Source organism: Cherax quadricarinatus, chromosome 66 (assembly GCF_038502225.1).
Source record: "Cherax quadricarinatus isolate ZL_2023a chromosome 66, ASM3850222v1, whole genome shotgun sequence".
Classification (NCBI taxonomy): domain Eukaryota; kingdom Metazoa; phylum Arthropoda; class Malacostraca; order Decapoda; family Parastacidae; genus Cherax; species Cherax quadricarinatus.
Window position 1 is genome coordinate 2,646,079 of NC_091357.1, and position 20,454 is coordinate 2,666,532.

The 20,454-nt window shown below is 43.9% G+C and overlaps 1 protein-coding gene across 1 annotated transcript in view; it reads left to right on the forward strand.

The window, feature by feature from the left end:
• The window catches only part of LOC128689665 (nephrin-like), a 553,398-nt gene that overhangs the window by 466,123 nt on the left and 66,821 nt on the right, over positions 1–20,454 (forward strand). Inside the window, exons 6-7 of the mRNA XM_070099001.1 lie at positions 1,043–1,222; positions 10,486–10,842. Coding sequence (XP_069955102.1) covers positions 1,043–1,222; positions 10,486–10,842 — 537 coding nt within the window. The remainder of the gene's footprint in view (positions 1–1,042; positions 1,223–10,485; positions 10,843–20,454) is intronic.

A 20,454-nucleotide genomic window follows, 5' to 3' on the forward strand; every position in this document is an offset into this window, starting at 1 on the left:
ATGAGGATTTACAGACATTTCATGAGGATTTACAGACATTTCATGAGGATTTACAGACGATATTGGTATAACATCACCAACCTGGAGACGCAATCTTTCCCAACAACTCAACTGCCGAACACATCCATAGATCTACAGCAGATCAAAATAACCATTATTTCCTCTTTCATCACCAAGGACATCAGACAGAAACACCATCAACATAACTGCAATCCACTATACCATGCAACAGCTGTACGTTTATCAAGATTAATGAACTGAAGGCATCGACTTAAGGCTGATTACCTCAAGGGACTGATTACCTCAAACTCATCATCCATTGCTCTCTGTACTGGACTGAAGAAGTCACTGGATGGCGAAATTTTTACCGGAATAAAGATGCCCAATTACTGCACAACTGTCTTATCAGAACTAAGGTATACAGAGACCTTAACAAATTTCCGGACATATTCCAACAGAAAAGACAACGTTGAGAATACCAGCATCAAACATCAGTAATTAACTGCAATTGCACACTATTAATTTCCAAGGTAGACGATACTCAGAGAAGACGATGAAATATCCATAAATCTTCTTGAAATATATCCAGCAACTTCAAATAAATACTTTATCAGTAATTTAGTTCAACCTTTTGCTATCCGGCTAGAACTTTTGAGAATTACTTATGTAATTCACTTTTTGTTATTCTCCTCACTGCTCCCCTCGAGGGGAGGGGCTCTTGATCTTGGGAATTGGATCTGTGTTCCAGTTCCCTGAAGCATGAATTCCTTCCATCCCCCCCATATACGTTGTATAATCCTATGGGTTTAGCGCTCCCCCATGATTATAATTATAATAATCACCTCACTGCTACTCCCTAATATATATTTGCTCACCTGACTGTTATATATTTATTTGTGATTAGACTAAGTCGTCTGTGTGGGCAAAATGTCGTCAGTCGAATGCACCCTTTTTTCCCATCATGTTTGTTTCTCATACTAATACATACATTTACAGTTTTAAAATGAGAGAAAAACTCTATTTTCTCTGCTTTGTCATACAGATCTACATCAGGAGACGGTGGAGAGATCCATGCTGCCTGGAAGATGGAGCGTGAGGAGCCGTCTTTTCGTGCACCCTAAAGCCGAGGATGACGGCCAACAATATTCGTGTCGTGCTCTACACCCAGCCTTGGCTCGTTATCCAACAACATTAGTTGCTTCCGTAACACTTGCAGTCCTCCGTAAGTTGCAATTACCTGTTTGCATTTGCAATGCAAGAAGAGTAACGAGCTCCAGCTTACTTATTTAAGTGACTTATTACCATTAAAACATTAGAAAGTATTGGGTTGTAGACTATTAAAAAAATCATTGATCTAGTCTATGGAAAGAGCGGATACAGTCTCAGAATATCAGATATCTTATTAACAATGTAATATTGTGGCATAATCTGTAGGGTTTGCATGGAGGTGTTTCAAAAATATTGGATGTTTGGACACACTAAGATAGTGTTACAGTTATAGAACTGTGTCCACACACCTGTGCATGGACCTGCCTGTCCACACACCAGTGCATGGACCTGCCTGTCCACACACCAGTGCATGGACCTGTCTGTCCACACACCAGTGCATGGACCTGTCTGTCCACACACCAGTGCATGGACCTGTCTGTCCACACACCAATGCATGACCCAGTCTGTCCACACACTAGTGCATGGCCCTCTCTGTCCACACACTAGTGCATTCCCCTGTCTGTCCACACACCAGTGCATGGACCTGTCTGTCCACACACCAGTGCATGGACCTGCCTGTCCACACACCAGTGCATGGACCTGTCTGTCCACACACCAGTGCATGGACCTGTCTGTCCACACACCAGTGCATGGACCTGTCTGTCCACACACCAATGCATGACCCAGTCTGTCCACACACTAGTGCATGGCCCTCTCTGTCCACACACTAGTGCATTCCCCTGTCTGTCCACACACCAGTGCATGACCCTGTCTGTCCAACCAGTGCATGACGCTGTCCACACACCAGTGCATGACCCTGTCTGTCCACACACTAGTGCATGGCCCTGTCTGTCCACACACCAGTGCATGACGCTGTCCACACACCAGTGCATGACCCTGTCTATCCAAACACCAGTGCATGACCCTGTCCACACACCAGTGCATGACGCTGACCACACCAGTACATGACCCTGTCTGTCCATACACCAGTGCATGACCCTGTCTGTCCACACACCAGTGCATGGCCCTGTCTGTCCACACACCAGTGCATGGCCCTGTCTGTCCGCACACCAGTGCGTGACCCTGTCTGTCCACACACCAGTGCATGGCCCTGTCTGTCCACACAAAAGTGCATGACTTTGTCCAAACCCTAGTGCATGACGCTGTCCACACACCAGTGCATGACGCTGTCCAAACCAGTACATGACCCTGTCTGTCCAAACACCAGTGCATGGCCCTGTGTGTCCACACACCAGTGCATGACCCTGCCTGTCCACACACCAGTGCATAACCCTGCCTGTCCACACACCAGTGCATAACCCTGCCTGTCCACACACCAGTGCATAACCCTGCCTGTCCACACACCAGTGCATAACCCTGCCTGTCCACACACCAGTGCATGACCCTGCCTGTCCACACACTAGTGCATGACCCTGTCTGTCCACACACCAGTGCATGACCCTGTCTGTCCACACACCAGTGCATAATCCTGCCTGTCCACACACCAGTGCATGACCCTGCCTGTCCACACACCAGTGCATAACCCTGCCTGTCCACACACCAGTGCATAACCCTGCCTGTCCACACACCAGTGTATGACCCTGCCTGTCCACACACCAGTGCATAACCCTGCCTGTCCACACACCAGTGCATGACCCTGTCTGTCCACACACCAGTGCATAACCCTGCCTGTCCACACACCAGTGCATAACCCTGCCTGTCCACACACCAGTGCATGACCCTGTCTGTCCACACACTAGTGCATGACCCTGCCTGTCCACACACTAGTGCATGACCCTGTCTGTCCACACACTAGTGCATGACCCTATCTTTATCCCCACCCTTTGCTTTTGATGTCACTGGCATCAATACAAACCATACTTCCAGAGATGCTCATAGCTAAGCCTTAATTTATCAGTAAGAACATCTTGTAATCTACTGACCTTGCTAATTTCTCTATAAATATTTTTAACTTAACACATTTTGATGATGATCTGGTTCCTATTTCTACTACTTTTCTTCAGAGTTGAGAGCTAGCTCTATTCTGGCAATATTTTTAAATTTCTGGTTGAGAAACCCAACTTTGCAGTGAAGAGGAAATGTGTAAACTGCAGTTTTGTTCTGTAATTAAAGGCTGTTTGTGTTAGTTACCATTTTGTCCTAGGCACATGTCGATTAAACACTAGGCCTGTTGTGTGTGTGTAGCTGTGTGTGTGTGTGTGTGTGTGTGTGTGTGTGTGTGTGTTTGTGTGTGTGTGTTTGTGTGTGTGTGTGTGTGTGTGTGTACTCACCTAATTGTGGTTGCAGGGGTCGAGACTCAGCTCCTGGCCCCGATAAATATTACCCGAAAGGGTATTCAAAATATTATATTAAATCTTTAACCTTAGTGTGTGTGTGTGTGTGTGTGTGTGTGTGTGTGTGTGTGTGACATGTACTCACCTAGTTGAGGTTGCAGGGGTCTAGTTCAAGCTCCTGGCCCCTGGTGTGTGTGTGTGTGTATATACTCACCTAGTTACTCACCTAGTTGAGGTTGCAGGGGTCGAGTCCAAGCTCCTGGCCCCGCCTCTTCATTGGCCGCTATTAGGTCACTCTCCCTGAACCGTGAGCTTTATCATACCTCTGCTTAAAGCTACGTATGGATCCTGCCTCCACTACATCGCTTCCCAAACTATTCCACTTCCTGACTACTCTGTGGCTGAAGAAATACTTCCTAACATCCCTGTGATTCATGTGTGTCTTCAACTTCCAACTGTGTCCCCTTGTTGCTGTGTCCCATCTCTGGAACATCCTGTCTTTGTCCACCTTGTCAATTCCTCTCAGTATTTTGTATGTCGTTATCATGTCCCCCCTATCTCTCCTGTTCTGTGTGTGTGTGTGTGTGTGTATGTGTGCTTATCTGCAGTGTATTGAGAGAGTGAGTCAGTATATCATTGGTCTTAACCTGTGTGCAGGATATCTAAAACATATTTCCTTTGTCAAACATTTTGTAACATGAATAAACAGAAGGGTGAACGAGGGGCTCGAACCGCTGTCCGTAAATTGAAATAAGCAACAGTTGATGAATAAACAGAAGGGTGGACGCGGTTCGAGCTCCTCGTCCACCCTTCTGTTTATTCTTCGACAAGTTTATTACAGCTTACTTTGAATTCATTTTGCAACATGATACAAAGGCACTGTAGCAGAGTGAACATGGAGACCAAAAATTTTTCGTTAGTGTGACTTTGTAAATGGTCCAAATCGGACCGAAACGTCGTGGTAAGCTCCTCTCTTCTATGTGCGGGTTATTTGTGTATCGTTCCAGTCACGGTATTGTGCCTTTTTGTTATTTAGAAGTATATAAGACCAGGAGAGCGGTGATGGGGTGGCGTGACTTGCGAGTCTTGTTGTATCGGGTCAAGGTGACGGTTTCTGTCGTATAAATAACAGGCGAATCACGACAAACTGTTGTTCCTGCCTTTTTCTGGAATAGCAATGTATGTATGTGGTGCGAGGCTCCATTACGATATAAAACACACGTGTTGTTGTTATAGTTGGTGAGAAAGACAAATTCGTGTGACTTCATGTACTCACGTGGACACATACCTGGCCGTCTCACAGTATACTTTAGAATAATTGCTGTAAGGAATGGTGTAGATGCTGCATTTAATGTGTGTTCGAGGCCGTGACTGAGTAAAGGACAGAGGGAAGAGGGGCCCGAGGATAATGATGAGACCAGAGGTGGCTATCAATTTGACACGTGTCGCTTCAAATCTTTGTTCTTTAGATATGCCTGTGTTGTTCTTTAGACAGGCCTGTATTCTTTAGATAGGCCTGTGTTGTTTTTTAGACAGGCCTGTATTCTTTACATAGGTCTGTGTTGTTACTTAGACCTGTGTTGTTCTTCAGATATGCCTCTATTGTTGTTTAGATAGGCCTGTGTTGTTCTTTAGATAGGCCTATATTGTTGCTTAGATAGGCCTGTGTTCTTTCGATAGGCCTATATTGTTCTTAAGATAGGCCTGTATTGTTCTTTAGATAGTCCTTTATTGTTCTTTGGATAGTCCTGTATTCTTTAGATAGGCCTGTATTGTTCTTTAGATAGGCCTGTACTGGAGGTAAATGAACAAAGGACAAACATCTTTCTATGAAAGAATATTTGACATCTACAGAACATCTGATTAAAAAATGAGATTATTTCATACTTCAGGAAAGCCTTATATTCAAAATATTGCGAATTAATATATTTGACTGCCTTTGTAACATATAGATCATAATCCATTTCAAAGTCGTGATGTGCTTTAAGAAAAATACTGGAGGTAATTAGGTTCCTCTGGTTTTAATTGTTCCATACATTATTCCATATAAATTTTAAAATATTCAAGGGTCAATTTCCCACTTTATTTAAGATAAAAATTAAATTTTGCGAGGTTCATTAATTTATGGACGCTACGTATGATAAAAGTTTAACCCAAACCCTTAAATTGCCTTTTTACTATCATCGAATTCCTTGCTGGGTAGTTATGGCAAAATCAGGATTGTTGAGACAAACCACTTTTTTGCAATAAGGTGATCTGATTTCTTCACATGATACAGCTTAGTTTCACGCCTCATCGCTTGTAATTCACATGGGCGAGATGTATGGGCAAGTCTTCTTACATCAGGTGGTACCTGGGTGTTAGTCGACTGCTGTGGGTCGCATCCTGGGGGATGGTCAATGCTTCAACATCTGAGACTCGACATCTTAGATCCGGTCTGAGGCCAGGCCTCACCAGGAGGCCTGGTCACAGACCGGGCCGCGGGGGGCATTGATCCCCGAAACCCTCTCCAGGTATATTGCAGGTAAGTAAATAATAATACCAGTTTCGGAGACCCGAACCGGGAGAGTACCGGCGAATAAAAAAAAAAAAAGTGGGATGAACGGCGGGTCGACGAGGTTGACTAACCTTTTCTGCACGGTCGACCTAAGCAACACTTGCTCACTAAGGCACTTCCATATAAACACTAGTAAAGAGTGACTCTTGAAGCGGAAATTCGAATGTTGCTCTAGTCTATTTGGGAAAGGATGAGTTGTATAGAAAAATTATCTTAGAAGAACACTGAATATAATGGAAATAGTTGGATTTAATCTTTGTTTCATTAGTTAGTATAAATTATATATATATATATATATATATATATATATATATATATATATATATATATATATATATATATATATATATATATATATATATATATATCCTAGCTAATGAAACAATGGTTAAATTCGACCATTTCTCACAGAGGTCACATACTGTTGTGAGTCAGTATTACCCTCACAAGCGAGCCCTCTGGAAGCCATCACCCAGGGCAGGAGTAGTTTATTGACCATAGAACACAGTGGATGATCCAATTATGAAACACGTCCGGGACTATTGTGATATATATGACCCTGTATACACTTGCGCCACCTACCTTGCCGCCTGGCTTTCAGTGCTGGGCAAGTTGAAATTAATACTGTATTTGGGGCTTCAAAGCAAAGCTTTTGTTTTGGGAATTTAGATCACTAGTTTGGGTTACTCGCAGCTTCACGTTTCTCATTATTACATTACTGATCACATGTTACTCTTAAAAGAAAGTGGATTATCCGTGTGAGAGTAATAAACTGCTTATCTTGAATATGTATCTGAGAGAGTGACATTGTTTATACTAGGCAGTCCAGGACTACGTGATTATCTTAGCTCAGTTATTATTATCAGCCACTCAGAGCCGTATGACCCTGTCGAACCATACCACGGGCGGAGTTTGAACCCGCGATCAGAGTCATAAAACTCCAGATCGACGCACTATCCACTGAGCCAGCTGGCTACAAGATTCGTCCACTGGCTAGCGCATCGGTCTGGAGTTTTATGAATCTCTGATCGCGGGTTCTAACCCCACCCGTGGTATAGTTTGTTTGCAATCGTGTCATTACGATTTCGTAAGCCACGATCACCCTTTCGAGTTTAGCGCCTAACTTGATTATAATTACACTACTATTACTATTCAACATCATGAAAATACAAAATTCTAATTGAAATATATTATTTTCCAATTTAGAATTTTCTCAGCCATACTATTGTCAGTTTGTGTTATATGTTCGTACTCTCTCATGTTCATCAAGAACACGTGACGAACATCAGGAACATGTTTATATACTTGTTCACATTCATAGACCTATAGTACAATGGTTACTGTCTCACAACCGAAAAGCCCTGAGGTAAGATATATGGGCAGGTTTCTTACTGAGTCCCTGTTTTGCCTGGTAAAGGATTAACCCTGCGCTAAATTAGTGTATAAAATGACCAGATCGGCTGACACTTCGTATTTATAATCTGAATCTTCCTCTAAGATAGAACAACGCATTGAAAATGTTGAAGATTATCAGATTTAAATAAATTAATTCGTGTGAAAGGTTATACATGTGAGGCAGAGTGACGGGGGAGGGGAGGGAAACCATTCTTATTGACAGCCAGACACACACACACACACACACACACACACACGCACACACACGCACACACACGCACGCACACGCACGCACACGCACGCACACGCACGCACACACACACACACACACACACACACACACACACACACACACACACACACACACACACACACACACACACACACACACACACACACAAGATTATCAGGAGAAGAGTGGTGGAACACCTAGAAAGGAATGATCTCATCAACAGCAGCCAACATGGTTTCAGGGACGGGAAACCCTGTGTCACAAACCTACTGGAGTTCTGTGACATGGTGACAGCAGTAAGACAAGAGAGAGAGGGGTGGGTGGATTGCATTTTCTTGGACTGCAAGAAGGCGTTTGACACAGTTCCACACAAGAGATTAGTGCAAAAACTGGAGGACCAAGCAGGGATAACAGGGAAGGCACTACAATGGATCAGGGAATTGTCAGGAAGACAGCAGCGAGTCATGGTACGTGGCGAGGTGTCAGAGTGGGCGCCTGTGACCAGCGGGGACCCACAGGGGTCAGTCCTAGGACCAGTGCTGTTTCTAGTATTTGTGAACGACATGACGGAAGGAATAGACTCCGAAGTGTCCCTGTTTGCAGATGATGTGAAGCTGATAAGAAGAATTCATTCGATCGAAGACCAGGCAGAACTACAAAGGGATCTGGACAGGCTGCAGACCTGGTCCAGCAATTGGCTCCTGGAGTTCAACCCCACCAAGTTCAAAGTCATGAAGATTGGGGAAGGGTAAAGAAGACCGCAGAGGGAGTACAGTCTAGGGGGCCAGAGACTACAAACCTCACTCAAAGAAAAAGATCTTGGGGTGAGTATAACACCAGGCACATCTGAAGCGCACATCAACCAAATAACTGCTGCAGCATATGGGCGCCTAGCAAACCTCAGAACAGCATTCCGACAACTTAATAAGGAATCGTTCAGGACCCTGTACACCGTGTACGTTAGGCCCATATTGAAGTATGCGGCACCAGTTTGGAACCCACACCTAGCCAAGCACGTAAAGAAACTAGAGAAAATGCAAAGGTTTGCAACAAGACTAGTCCCAGAGCTAAGGGGTATGTCTTACGAGGAGAGGTTAAGGGAAATCGACCTGACGACAATGGAGGATAGGAGAGATAGGGGGGACATGATAACGACATACAAAATACTGAGAGGAATTGACAAGGTGGACAAAGACAGGATGTTCCAGAGATGGGACACAGCAACAAGGGGACACAGTTGGAAGTTGAAGACACACATGAATCACAGGGATGTTAGGAAGTATTTCTTCAGCCATAGAGTAGTCAGGAAGTGGAATAGTTTGGGAAGCGATGTAGTGGAGGCAGGATCCATACATCTTTAAGCAGAGGTATGATAAAGCTCACGGTTCAGGGAAAGTGACCTAGTAGCGACCAGTGAAGAGGCGGGGCCAGGAGCTAGGGATCGACCCCTGCAACCTCAACTAGGTGAGTACACACACGCACACAGATTGCTGCAGCATACGGGCGCCTGGAAAACCTTAGAATAACGTTCCTATACCTTAATAAGGAATCGTTCAAGACACTGTACACTGTGTACGTCAGGCCCATACTGGAGTACACAGCACCTGTTTGGAACCCACACTTAGTCAAGCACGTCAAGAAGTTAAAGAAAGTACAAAGGTTTGCAACAAGGCTAGTTCTGGAGCTCAGGGGAATGTCGTACGATAAAAGGTTGAGAGAAATCGGGCTGACGACACTGGAGGACAGAAGGGTCAGGGGAGACATGATAACGGCATACAAGATACTGTGTGGAATAGAGGGGACACAGAAACAAGGGGTCACAATTGGAAGCTGAAGACTCAGACGAGTCACATGGATGTTAGGAAGTATTTCTTCAGTCATAGTGTCTTCAGGAAGTGCAATAGCCTAGCAAGTGACGTAGTGTAGGCAGGAACCATACATAGCATTAAGACGAGGTATGACAAAGCTCAGGAAGCAGAGAGAGAGGGGACCTAGTGGCGATCAGTGAAAAGGCGGGGCCAGGAGTTGAGTCTCGACCCCTGTAACTACAATTAGGTGAGTACACACACACACACCACAAGATCTCTTTTCCCATCTGATGAGAACTTAGGTTATTGCATCGAAACTTTGGAAGAATTAATAAAATCCAACAACCTAGCTTCCCGGGGGCTGGTTAAATATCGCGGGCTCGATCCCCGGCCGGTCCCAGTATTGTTATTTACTTAAAAACACTTATTTCGTGGATGCATATACATACATCCGCACACACCACTGTGAAAAAATACTGACCTTCCAAGCGCTTTCGTCATTTCTCACATTATCAAGGCTCTTTTTAATATATTTTTTTTTACTTTCCTTTCAGAGAATAACTTATAATTCTCGTTCCAGGATGAAGATGTGAAATTGTCACCATACTGAACAGGACTCGCTCTCACTTGACACGTTTATTTTTTTTATTAACACATCGGCCGTTTCCCACCAAGGCAGGGTGGCCCGAAAAAGAAAAACTTTCATCATCATTCACTCCATCACTGTCTTGCCAGAGGCATGCCTACACTACAGTTATAAAACTGCGACATTAACACCCCTCCTTCAGAGTGTAGACACTGTACTTCCCATCTCCAGGACTCAAGTCCGGCCTGCCGGTTTCCCTGAATCCCTTTATAAATGTTACCTTGCTTACACTCCAACAGCACGTTAAGTCCTAAAAACCACTTGTCTCCATTTGCTCCTATCTAACACGTATATATTTAAAAAATGGTAAAATCTGAGTTAATATTAAATGATATTGTCACCAGATCCACCAGGAGCACCAGTAATCAGTGGCTACGCAAGTGGTGAAGTGTTAGTGGAGGGAGAGCAGCGCACCTTGATCTGCCAGGTTGATGGTGGCAGACCCAGACCCTGGGTGACCTGGTATAGACACGGCCGCCCACTCAATCATGCCCCAGCCATCCACTTGCTAAGGGGCGGCGACCCCTTCACCGCCAGCTCCCCTACAGCCGACAGCGGGGAGGAGACGGAGTGGAGGGTGGTGAGGGTGAAGCAGGGAGTGACAGCAGCCAGAGAGGAAGATGGAGCTGTCTACGAGTGTCGAGTCTCCAGCAAAACTCTGACCCGACCTCTTACTACCAACGTCACCCTCACTGTCCACTGTAAGTCTCTCTTACATGTACATCTAATCTTTCTGAAATTTTGGAGTTCCCCCACCCCTCAAGGGACGTTCCTTAATGCTGGTGAGGGGCTCTGGATCTAGGGAATTCAATCTGTGCTCTAGTTCCCTGAATTAATCCTGAATGCATTCCGCCTTACCCCCCCCCCACAGCTGCTGTATAATCCCTACAGGTTTATATCTCCCCATGAAAATGCAGTTCCCCCACTGTAAGCTGTCATTGGACAACTTGTACTCTACGCTTTAAGTCAGAGGTACGTAACCTTTTCACGATTACAGATCCCCCAAAGGATTTCCCAGTATGTGTCCGCCGTCACCCGTCCTCAGAATATGACAATAGATTAGTTTAAGTTTACACGTGGATAACTAGGAACAGAACAGATGATAATTTATTTTGATCTAACAGCAAGTTTATTTTAGAAATAGTCCAGAGATCGAGTCCCATATTCAGATTATTTGGTTTCCAGACCCCCATTATTTGGTTTCCAGACCCCCATTATTTGGTTTCCAGACCCCATTATTTGGTTTCCAGACCCCATTATTTGGTTTCCAGACCCCATTGTTTGGTTTCCAGACCCCATTATTTGGTTTCCAGACCCCATTATTTGGTTTCCATACCCCCATTATTTGGTTTCCAGACCCCATTGTTTGGTTTCCAAACTTCATTGTTTGATTTCCATATCCCATTTTTTTGGTTTCTATCCCCCCATTATTTGATTTCCTTACCCCATTATTTTGTTTCCATATCCCTATTATTTGGTTTCCAAACCCCCATTATTTGGTTTCCATACCCCTTTGGGGTATGGAAACCCACGGTTAAGAACCCCTGCTTTAAGTTTGCTCTTCCACTGTAATTGGTCAGTGGTATGAACTCAAGAGTAAGCAATGTGCCAGGCTCCGTGGGAGACATACCCCCTAGGGGAGGTTTTCTTGGCTGCCAGTGAGGGACTCTTGAGCTGAGCAATTGGGTGTATGCTCTCCTTCATCGGATCGAGTCTGAATTCCTCCCATTTCCTCAAACGTTGCGTAACCTCTCCGTGTTTAGCGCTCCCTCCCACCACCATTAACAATCTGATGATAATGTCGGAACGACAGAAATCTCTGGCGAAGTTCACCAAACATTATGAATATTAATAGTCTTTTATTATTTTGTTAGCACATCGGCCGTTTCCCACCGAGGCAGGGTGGCTCGAAAAAGAAAAACTTTAACCATCATTCACTCCATCACTGTCTTGCCAGAGGTGCACTTACATTACAGTTATAAAACTGCAACATTAACACCCCTCCTTCAGAGCGCAGACACTGTATTTCCCATCTCCAGGACTCAAGTCCGGCCTGACAGTTTCCCTGAATCCCTTCATAAATGTTACTTTGCTCACAGTCTAACAGCACAAGTCCTTAAAACCATTTGTCTCCATTCGCTCCTACCTAACTAACACGGTCACGCATGCTTGCTGGAAGTCCAAGTCCCTCGCACACAAAACCTCCTTTATACCCTCCCTCCAACCTTTTCTAGGCCAACTTCTGCCCCGCCTTCCCTCCACTACAGATATATACACTCTCGAAGTCATTCTATTTTGTTCCACCCTCTCTACATGTCCGAACCACCTCAACAACCCCTCCTCAGCTCTCTGGATAATAGTTTCGGTAATCCCGCACCTCCTCCTAGTTTCCGAACTACGGATTCTTTGTATTATATTCACACCACACATTGCCCTCAGACACATCTCCACTGGTATAACTATACTCTCATACATTCCCCTCTATGCTTCCATGAACAAAGTTCTTTGTCTCCACAGACTCCTCAGTGCACCACTCACCTTTTTCCCCTCGTCAATTCTGTGATTCACCTCGTCTTTCATAGACCCATCTGCTGACACGTCCATTCCTAAATATATGAATACATTCACCTCCTCCATACTCTCTGCCTCCAATCTGATATCCAATCTTTCGTTACCTATTTTTTTTTTTATCCTCATCACCTTACTCTTTCCTGTATTCACTTTTAATTTTCTTCTTTTACATACCTTACCAAATTCATCCACCAACCTCTGCAACTTCTCTTCAGAATCTCCCAGCAGCACAGTGTCATCAGCAAACAGCAACTGTGACAACTCCCACTTTGTTACATTCTCTTTTATTGCCACGCCTCTTGCCAACACTCGAGAATTCACTTCTCTTACAACTCCATCTATAAATATATTGAACAACCATGGTGACATCACACATCCTTGTCTAAGGCCTACTTTTACTGGGAAATAATCTCCCTCTCTCTTGCATACTCTAACCTGAGCCTCACTATCCTCGTAAAAAATTTTCACCGCTTAAAACAACCTACCTCCTATTTCATATATATGTAATATCTGTCACATTGCCCCCTCCCCTATCCACCCTGTCATAGGCTTTTTCCAAATCCATGAATGCCACAAAAACCTCTTTACCCTTATCTAAAGAGGATTTTGTGACATGGATTTGGAAAAGACTTATTGTTAGGTAAGACACATATGCAACAGTTAGACAACTTTATTCCGAAACGTTTCGCCTACACAGTAGGCTTCTTCAGTCGAATACAGAAAGTAGGCAGGAACAGTAGAGATGTGAAGACGATGTAATCAGTCCATCACCCTTGTAGTCGTAGAATTTGAGGTTGTCAGTCCCTCGGCCTGGAGAAGTTCAGTTCCATAGTCAGGAACTATCTGAAGATCAAGCGACAGTGCGGAGACTTAAATACTGTAGGAAGGAGAGGTGCATAGTAGTAGTAGTAGTAGTAGTAGTAGTAGTAGTAGTAGTAATGAGAATGTAGCCAATGAGAGGTCATGTCCCTCTCAGATCCAACACTTCTCACTTGAAAAGCTTGTCCAAGGTGTTTTCTGTACCAAGATGCCATGTGTTGCTTGATCTTCAGATAGTTCCTGACTATGGAACTGAACTTCTCCAGGCCGAGGGACTGACAACCTCAAATTCTACGACTACAAGGGTGATGGACTGATTACATCGTCTTCACATCTCTACTGTTCCTGCCTACTTTCTGTATTCGACTGAAGAAGCCTACTGTGTAGGCGAAACGTTTCGGAATAAAGTTGTCTAACTGTTGCATATGTGTCTTACCTAACAACCTGTCGGTATTGTATACCATTTTGATGTTCAAAAGACTTATTCTTTTAGAATAATATATATATATATATATATATATATATATATATATATATATATATATATATATATATATATATATATATATATATATATATATATAGCGAAGAAAGATTGCATAGAAACACAAAACAACGCAGATGAGCACGAACAGCGGTGATAATAGGTAAACAAACTAAAAAAAAAAAGCAGACAAAATAGTGAAACACAAGTAAAGTGCGTAGAAAATAGCCAAGAAACCCCAGGAAACCTGAAGCAGGTGGAAAGTACTCGGGAAACCCAAAGTAGGAGAGTAAGGAACACCCAGAAACCATTGCAGTAAATCATTGCTCACTTACCTGAGCACAGTACGCTCATGCTAGTACTGTGCAACCAAAGCTCCCTCCCTCAAGCACAGTACTCTCATGCTAGTACTGTGCAACCAAAGCTCCCTCCCTCAAGCACAGTACTCTCATGCTAGTACTGTGCAACTAAAGCTCTCCCTCACTTAAGCACAGTACCCTCATGCTAGTACTGTGCAACCAAATATCCCTCACTTAAGCACAGTACTCTCGTGCTAGGACTGTACGCCCAGAGCTCCCTCACTTATGCACAGTACCCTCATGCTAGTACTGTGCAACTAAAGCTCCCTCCCTTAAGCACAGTACTCTCATGCTAGTACTGTGCAACTAAAGCTCCCTCCCTTAAGCACAGTACTCTCATGCTAGTACTGTGCAACTAAAGCTCCCTCCCTTAAGCACAGTACTCTCATGCTAGTACTGTGCAACTAAAGCTCCCTCCCTTAAGCACAGTACTCTCATGCTAGTACTGTGCAACTAAAGCTCCCTCACTTAAGCACAGTACTCTCAGTGCTAGTAATATACAACCAAAACTGCCAACCTGGCTTTCAAAATATTTCCAGAATAGGGATTCGTAAGTGTTGGTGAAGTAACTCGCAGATAAGGTAGATAAGGCAGTTATTTCTGCTCCTGGCAGAAGTAACTGCCTTATCTGTATCATTTACAAGAAGAAAAATGTTAAGGATGTTTTGGTCACCGAGTTATGGATTAAGAGTTGAAAGTTATCGATATAACGGAGTATATACGTCGCAGGGAAGCGGTGGATTCTGTGTAAAGGATATTTTTTGCTTCACAGAACTGTTAAATCCATTAATTGACGAAGTAGGAATACTCGGAATTGCAATGAAAATATCGAATAATCATCTCCTGGAAACAGGTGAGAATTTTTGGGGGGGAATAAATAAAGATAATGGGACCGCTGGAAAAATCTTGATAATCACTTATCAAATATTTTTGTCCTTGGATATTCCAGCCTCAAGAATGTGTAATATAAACAAGCGGAGTAACAGGTTTATCTTGCTACTTACACTTGGGTCACTCTACACATGCCTGTACACGCGTATGTATTTACATATCAATCTGGGTTTTCTCCCATTTTCTTAATAGTTCTTGTTTTTGTTTATTTCCTGTCTCAATGGGGGAGCGGAAAAGAATTATTCCTCCATAAGCGTGTCGTAGGAGGGGACTAAAATGCCGGGAGCAAGGAGTTAGTAACCCCTTTTCCTGTTTAAATCACTAAATTTAAAAAGAAAAACGTTCATTATTCTCTTTCAGTCATCCTGCCTGGGTGGGATACGTCCAGTTCGTTGAAAAAAAGTGAAATGTAAGTCAATAAATCTCAGCGTCGTACTATCAGCATCTGGAAGAATCATGGCTCCACAAACACATAACAAAGACTAATGGAGCTCTCTAAAATATTAATTGCTAACCAAACGATAATAGAAGCTACATGAAACTACACATGACGATCTTCACTAGAAACGAGGAAGTAAGAGACAACAGTTACAAATATAATGTACTCTAATAACAACATAGAAACAGAAGGGTAAAGATTAATATCAGGAGTGAGAAATGAAGGAGTAGTGAACAAGGTGTGTTAAGTAAATTTTATATCAATCAGAAAAAAATACTGGGACAAAATGAAACAGAACTATCGGAGATTCCATGAGAAACAATCGTGAAAGTTGAATACGGAAGCCTCTATTGTTTAACAAACTTATATCGGTGATAAAACCTACAAGAATTTTAAATGTAGAAGGAAAAGGAAAGAAAAAGGAAAATGGAAACAAGAAAAGATAGAATAGAAAAAAAGACAGACGACAACAAAGGAAAAAAGGAAGAAGTGATAATGACTGAGGAGTCATTACCGGTATAGAAAATTAACTGTCATGCCAGAGGGAAGAAGCACCGAGGGAACGGCAACCTGTCCGGATTATTGCAAGAAACCCTAAGTATTTCTAGACATATGTATAGACTTCAAATTAAGAACTGTATGATCCTTATGGGTTTAGGGCTTGGCTTTGATTATAATAATTCAAGTTAAGAATCGACTATAAAAATGGTTCATGAATCACAAGAGGTTCATACAATGACGGTGAAAAAATGAGCAAATTTTTAGCGACCATTATAAATCAATGTTCAGAAAGTCTGTTTAAAAAAGTAGTGAATGTAGAATTTTTTTAATACCTCTACATGCCATAGAGATCAAATATCTGACTTTAAACACTAGATTTTGAACGTGTTGCGTAGCTACTGTCACTCACGTAACTGATGTGACGTTTGTCACATGCAAACTAGAGATGAATCGGATATCCGCATCTGCGGAACATCCCCACAATTTCTTACATCCACATCTGCATCTGCATCCACATTTTACTGTAAACACATATCCACATATGCATCCGCATCCGTGGAACATCTGCACAATTTCTTACATCCGCATCTGCATCCGCACTTTACTGTGAATAGATATATATCCTCGTATGCATCCGCATCCGAATCTGCGGAACATCCTCACAATTTCTCACATTTGTATCAACATCTGTGGAACATCCGCATCCACATCCACAAAATAAGTAAGACATCCTCATACACATCTGCATCCGCAGATATCTAAATTTTTACATCCGATATATCTCTAAGTTGCAAGCTTACCCGCACATATAATCCGAATTCGAGGAGTTTCTTTGGAGAGAGAGCATTATCCTAGGTGAAATCCAATAGGCTTTAAAATGGGCATACATAACTCCTCCGAACAAAGGAGGCAGCGGAGCACTGGTAAAAATTATAGACCTGTATGTGACTCACAAAATCGTAATGACCCGATCGCAAACTAACCATACCACGGGTGGGGTTAGAACCCGCGATCAGAAAGTCATAAAACTCCAGAGTTTTATGACTCTCTGATCGCGTATTCTAACCCCGCCCGTGGTATGGTTTATAGACCCGTAGCACATACATCGCATATCTTTGAAAGGGGAATGAGCCGCCAAATTACAAACTCCATGGAAAAAAGTCCTCTTCAAGGGGGCCTCCTTGGCGTGGTGAAGAGGCTCATGGTCTGAGGAATTAGACCTGTTGGCCTCCTTCCTCAGACTGAACCTAATTACCCCCCATTCCCCCCGTCCCCATCTCATCCTCCCTTTTTCCTTTCCTCCTCCTCCCCACCATCCCTCCCTTATTCCCTTCCTCTTTTTGGCTTTTGGGATTCTTCCCACAGGCCTACTGGTTCCTAGGTAGGGGGAAGGGTACCAGGGTCAATCCCATTCCACTGAGGTTCTTGGAGGTGGCGTAGTTTGCCATGGAATCTGGATCGCCTGGGGATATCCCGTTCCCTCTCCGGTCTTAAGACTGGGGGGTGGCTTTGGGTGTCTTTCGGGCGACGGGTATATCTCTGAAGGCTGCCTTTCGGATTCCGGGGGTGGTGGCCAAAGGAGGTATGCTTTGTAGTGAATATCCGACCGCCCTCTCTTTTGTCCACCAAGGTAGCTCGGCAGATGTGAGGTTGCTATCCTGGATTGCTGGTTTACTGGCATGAAGGGTAGGGTATGGTACGGGTTCCATTCCGCATCTGCACTACTTGCGGTGTTGAGGTCCTCTTGGGCGCGGAGGGTGATTTCCGGCCCTTTCATTCCTCCTGGGAACTATTCCTCCCTGTTCCCTTTTTTTTTGCGTTATTTTCTTTTCTTCTTTTTTTTTCTTAAAACAAAAATAAGAAGTAACCTAACCTAGTCCATGAACCTGATACCCCCGGGCCCCTTACTAATACTGCACCCCATTCTGACTCTGCCTCGTTTTTTGACCACTCTTTGGACACTCCTGATACCCCTGAACCTCTTGCTGTTGCTGTTTCATCACCAGCTTCAGGTACCAGGGTCTCGACTGCCTCCTCCGATTTGTCTGACCTCTGCCCTCCTTTGACTATGCTTCCGGCCTCTTCCTCTATGGTGTGGCAATTTTCGAATCGCCAGCCCGTCCCACATTGGACCAACTCTGGTCCCACTTCTAAATGCCAACGGCAATCTCCTGATGATGTTACTTCGTTACCTTCCCATTATACTCGAAAAAAATCGACATGTCATGCACTCCCTCTCCACGCTCAGTTTCGGACCACACAATGAGCTAAATTCTTTACTTTATGACCGACTTCTTCTATTGCCTATCTTTCCGACCATAGTATTGGCAAAGCGCTCCTATGCCATGGTGGTAGAGATATTTCATTTCATGTTCTTAAATGGTATGCGCATTGTCACTGTCCAGAATGCTACCCAAGCTCATGATCTTTCACTCCTTTCACATATCGATACTATTCCTATCACTATTGAAAAACATCATTCTCTCAATTCTTGTAGTGGTACTGTCATTCTGCCCCATACCATAGTCCAACAGAATTTCCAGACATGTGGCAATGACATTTTTGAACAGCTGGAACTCCAGGATCTCCCAATCCTCAAAGTAGACACTTCCTGCCCTCGGGCGGAGACGATACCCTTGCAATGTGGCTCGATTAACTTTCGACAGCCATAATCTCCCGTCCTCTGTTTATGTCGCAGGACACCAGTTACAAGTTTGAAAGGTGATCTCTACACCGCAACAGTGTAGAAATTGCTGGCAATTTGGTCACCCAGCGAAATATTGCAGATCTATAACTGAATGCCCAGTCTGTGGTGCCAACGAAAATTCTAATATGTCTTGCAGTCGACCTCCCTCTTGCCTTAATTGTCATGAGGCTCACCCTTCGTACTCTCGTCATTGCCAGGTTTACTTAAATTAGCGTGAAATCCGTTGCCTCAAAGAACTGCTATGGCAGTTTCCCATCTCTGCCTCCAAGGGAGACTAAGCCGTGTTTCTTATTCTCGTGTTTCAAAACATCCCCCCACTTCTGGGGTCCCATTTTCTGCAGCCTCCTCTGTTGTTACCCCTCCCATAGTCACTCCTGTATCTAATTCTTTTCCTGTCCTGGCTCAGACGTCCCTACTTAAACACCTCAGTTTGTTCTGACATCTTCAAGTTCTCACTCACAAGCCCTGGTATCGACAAGATCTTGTACGACACCTTCTGCCAATCGCCCCTCTACTTCTCAGATGTCCAAAAAATCCCCTTTGCTCAAATCTTCCTTGCCCCCTCCTTCCCTTCTTCCGCCCCCACATTTTACCTTTCCAATCTCTGTACCTGGTTCTTCCCCTCTCACTGGCTCTATTACAAGTGTGGAGGTTTACCCCCCTCCTCGTTCTGTGCCTCCCTCCCCTGTCCCCTCCCAAGTCTCTCCCTCTTCTGCTACCTCCCAGGTTTCTGCCTCTTTTGTCCCCTCCCACACTTCTTCTCCAGTTCCCAACACGCTTTCGTCCCCCCTACTTTAGTACAGTCCATTACTGTCCCAATCTTTACTCACCCTCCTCCTCCTATCTCCAATATTGTCTTCCACACAACGTCTTTGAATTCAGAAAAGCTTGATGCTATTTCAGAATATATTGCAGAGACTAAACCTTCAATGGACACTGATCTACCTCCTGTTCCTTCTCTTCCCTCTCCTCCATCTCCACAACTCCATTCTTCGCAAAGCTCTGTTCCTTCACTGCTTGAACATCGCACGTAGACTTTTCTAACCCCTCTAGTCCGTAGGTGCCCTTCCCTATGGATTCCTGGTATTTTCCTCATTGCCAATCATGGCCTATTTACAGTGGAATATCCGCGGCCTCAGGGGTAATCAGGGTGAGCTTCAGATGTTGCTTTCCAGGTTTTCCCCTGTTGGTGTTTGCTTACAAGAACCAAAATTACACTCAGTTGTTTTCCAACCTATCTCAGGCTATAATTTATTGTATTCTTGGGATCCTTTCTCAGATGGGACCTTTAATGAAAGTGCCCTTCTTCTACGCAATGATATTCCTTCTTGTCAACTATTTGTCCATACCTCGCTGCATTACACTGCAGCCCGTATCCACTGAAATAAGTGGTTTACAATATGTTCTTTATATCTCTCTCCTTCTCGGGCATTTTCTATCCCAGATTTTGCCTTTCCTGTTTCATCCTTACCACCACCACTTCTGTTACTTGGCGATTTTAATGCCCACCATTTCCTCTGGGGGTATCTCACTGTGACTCAC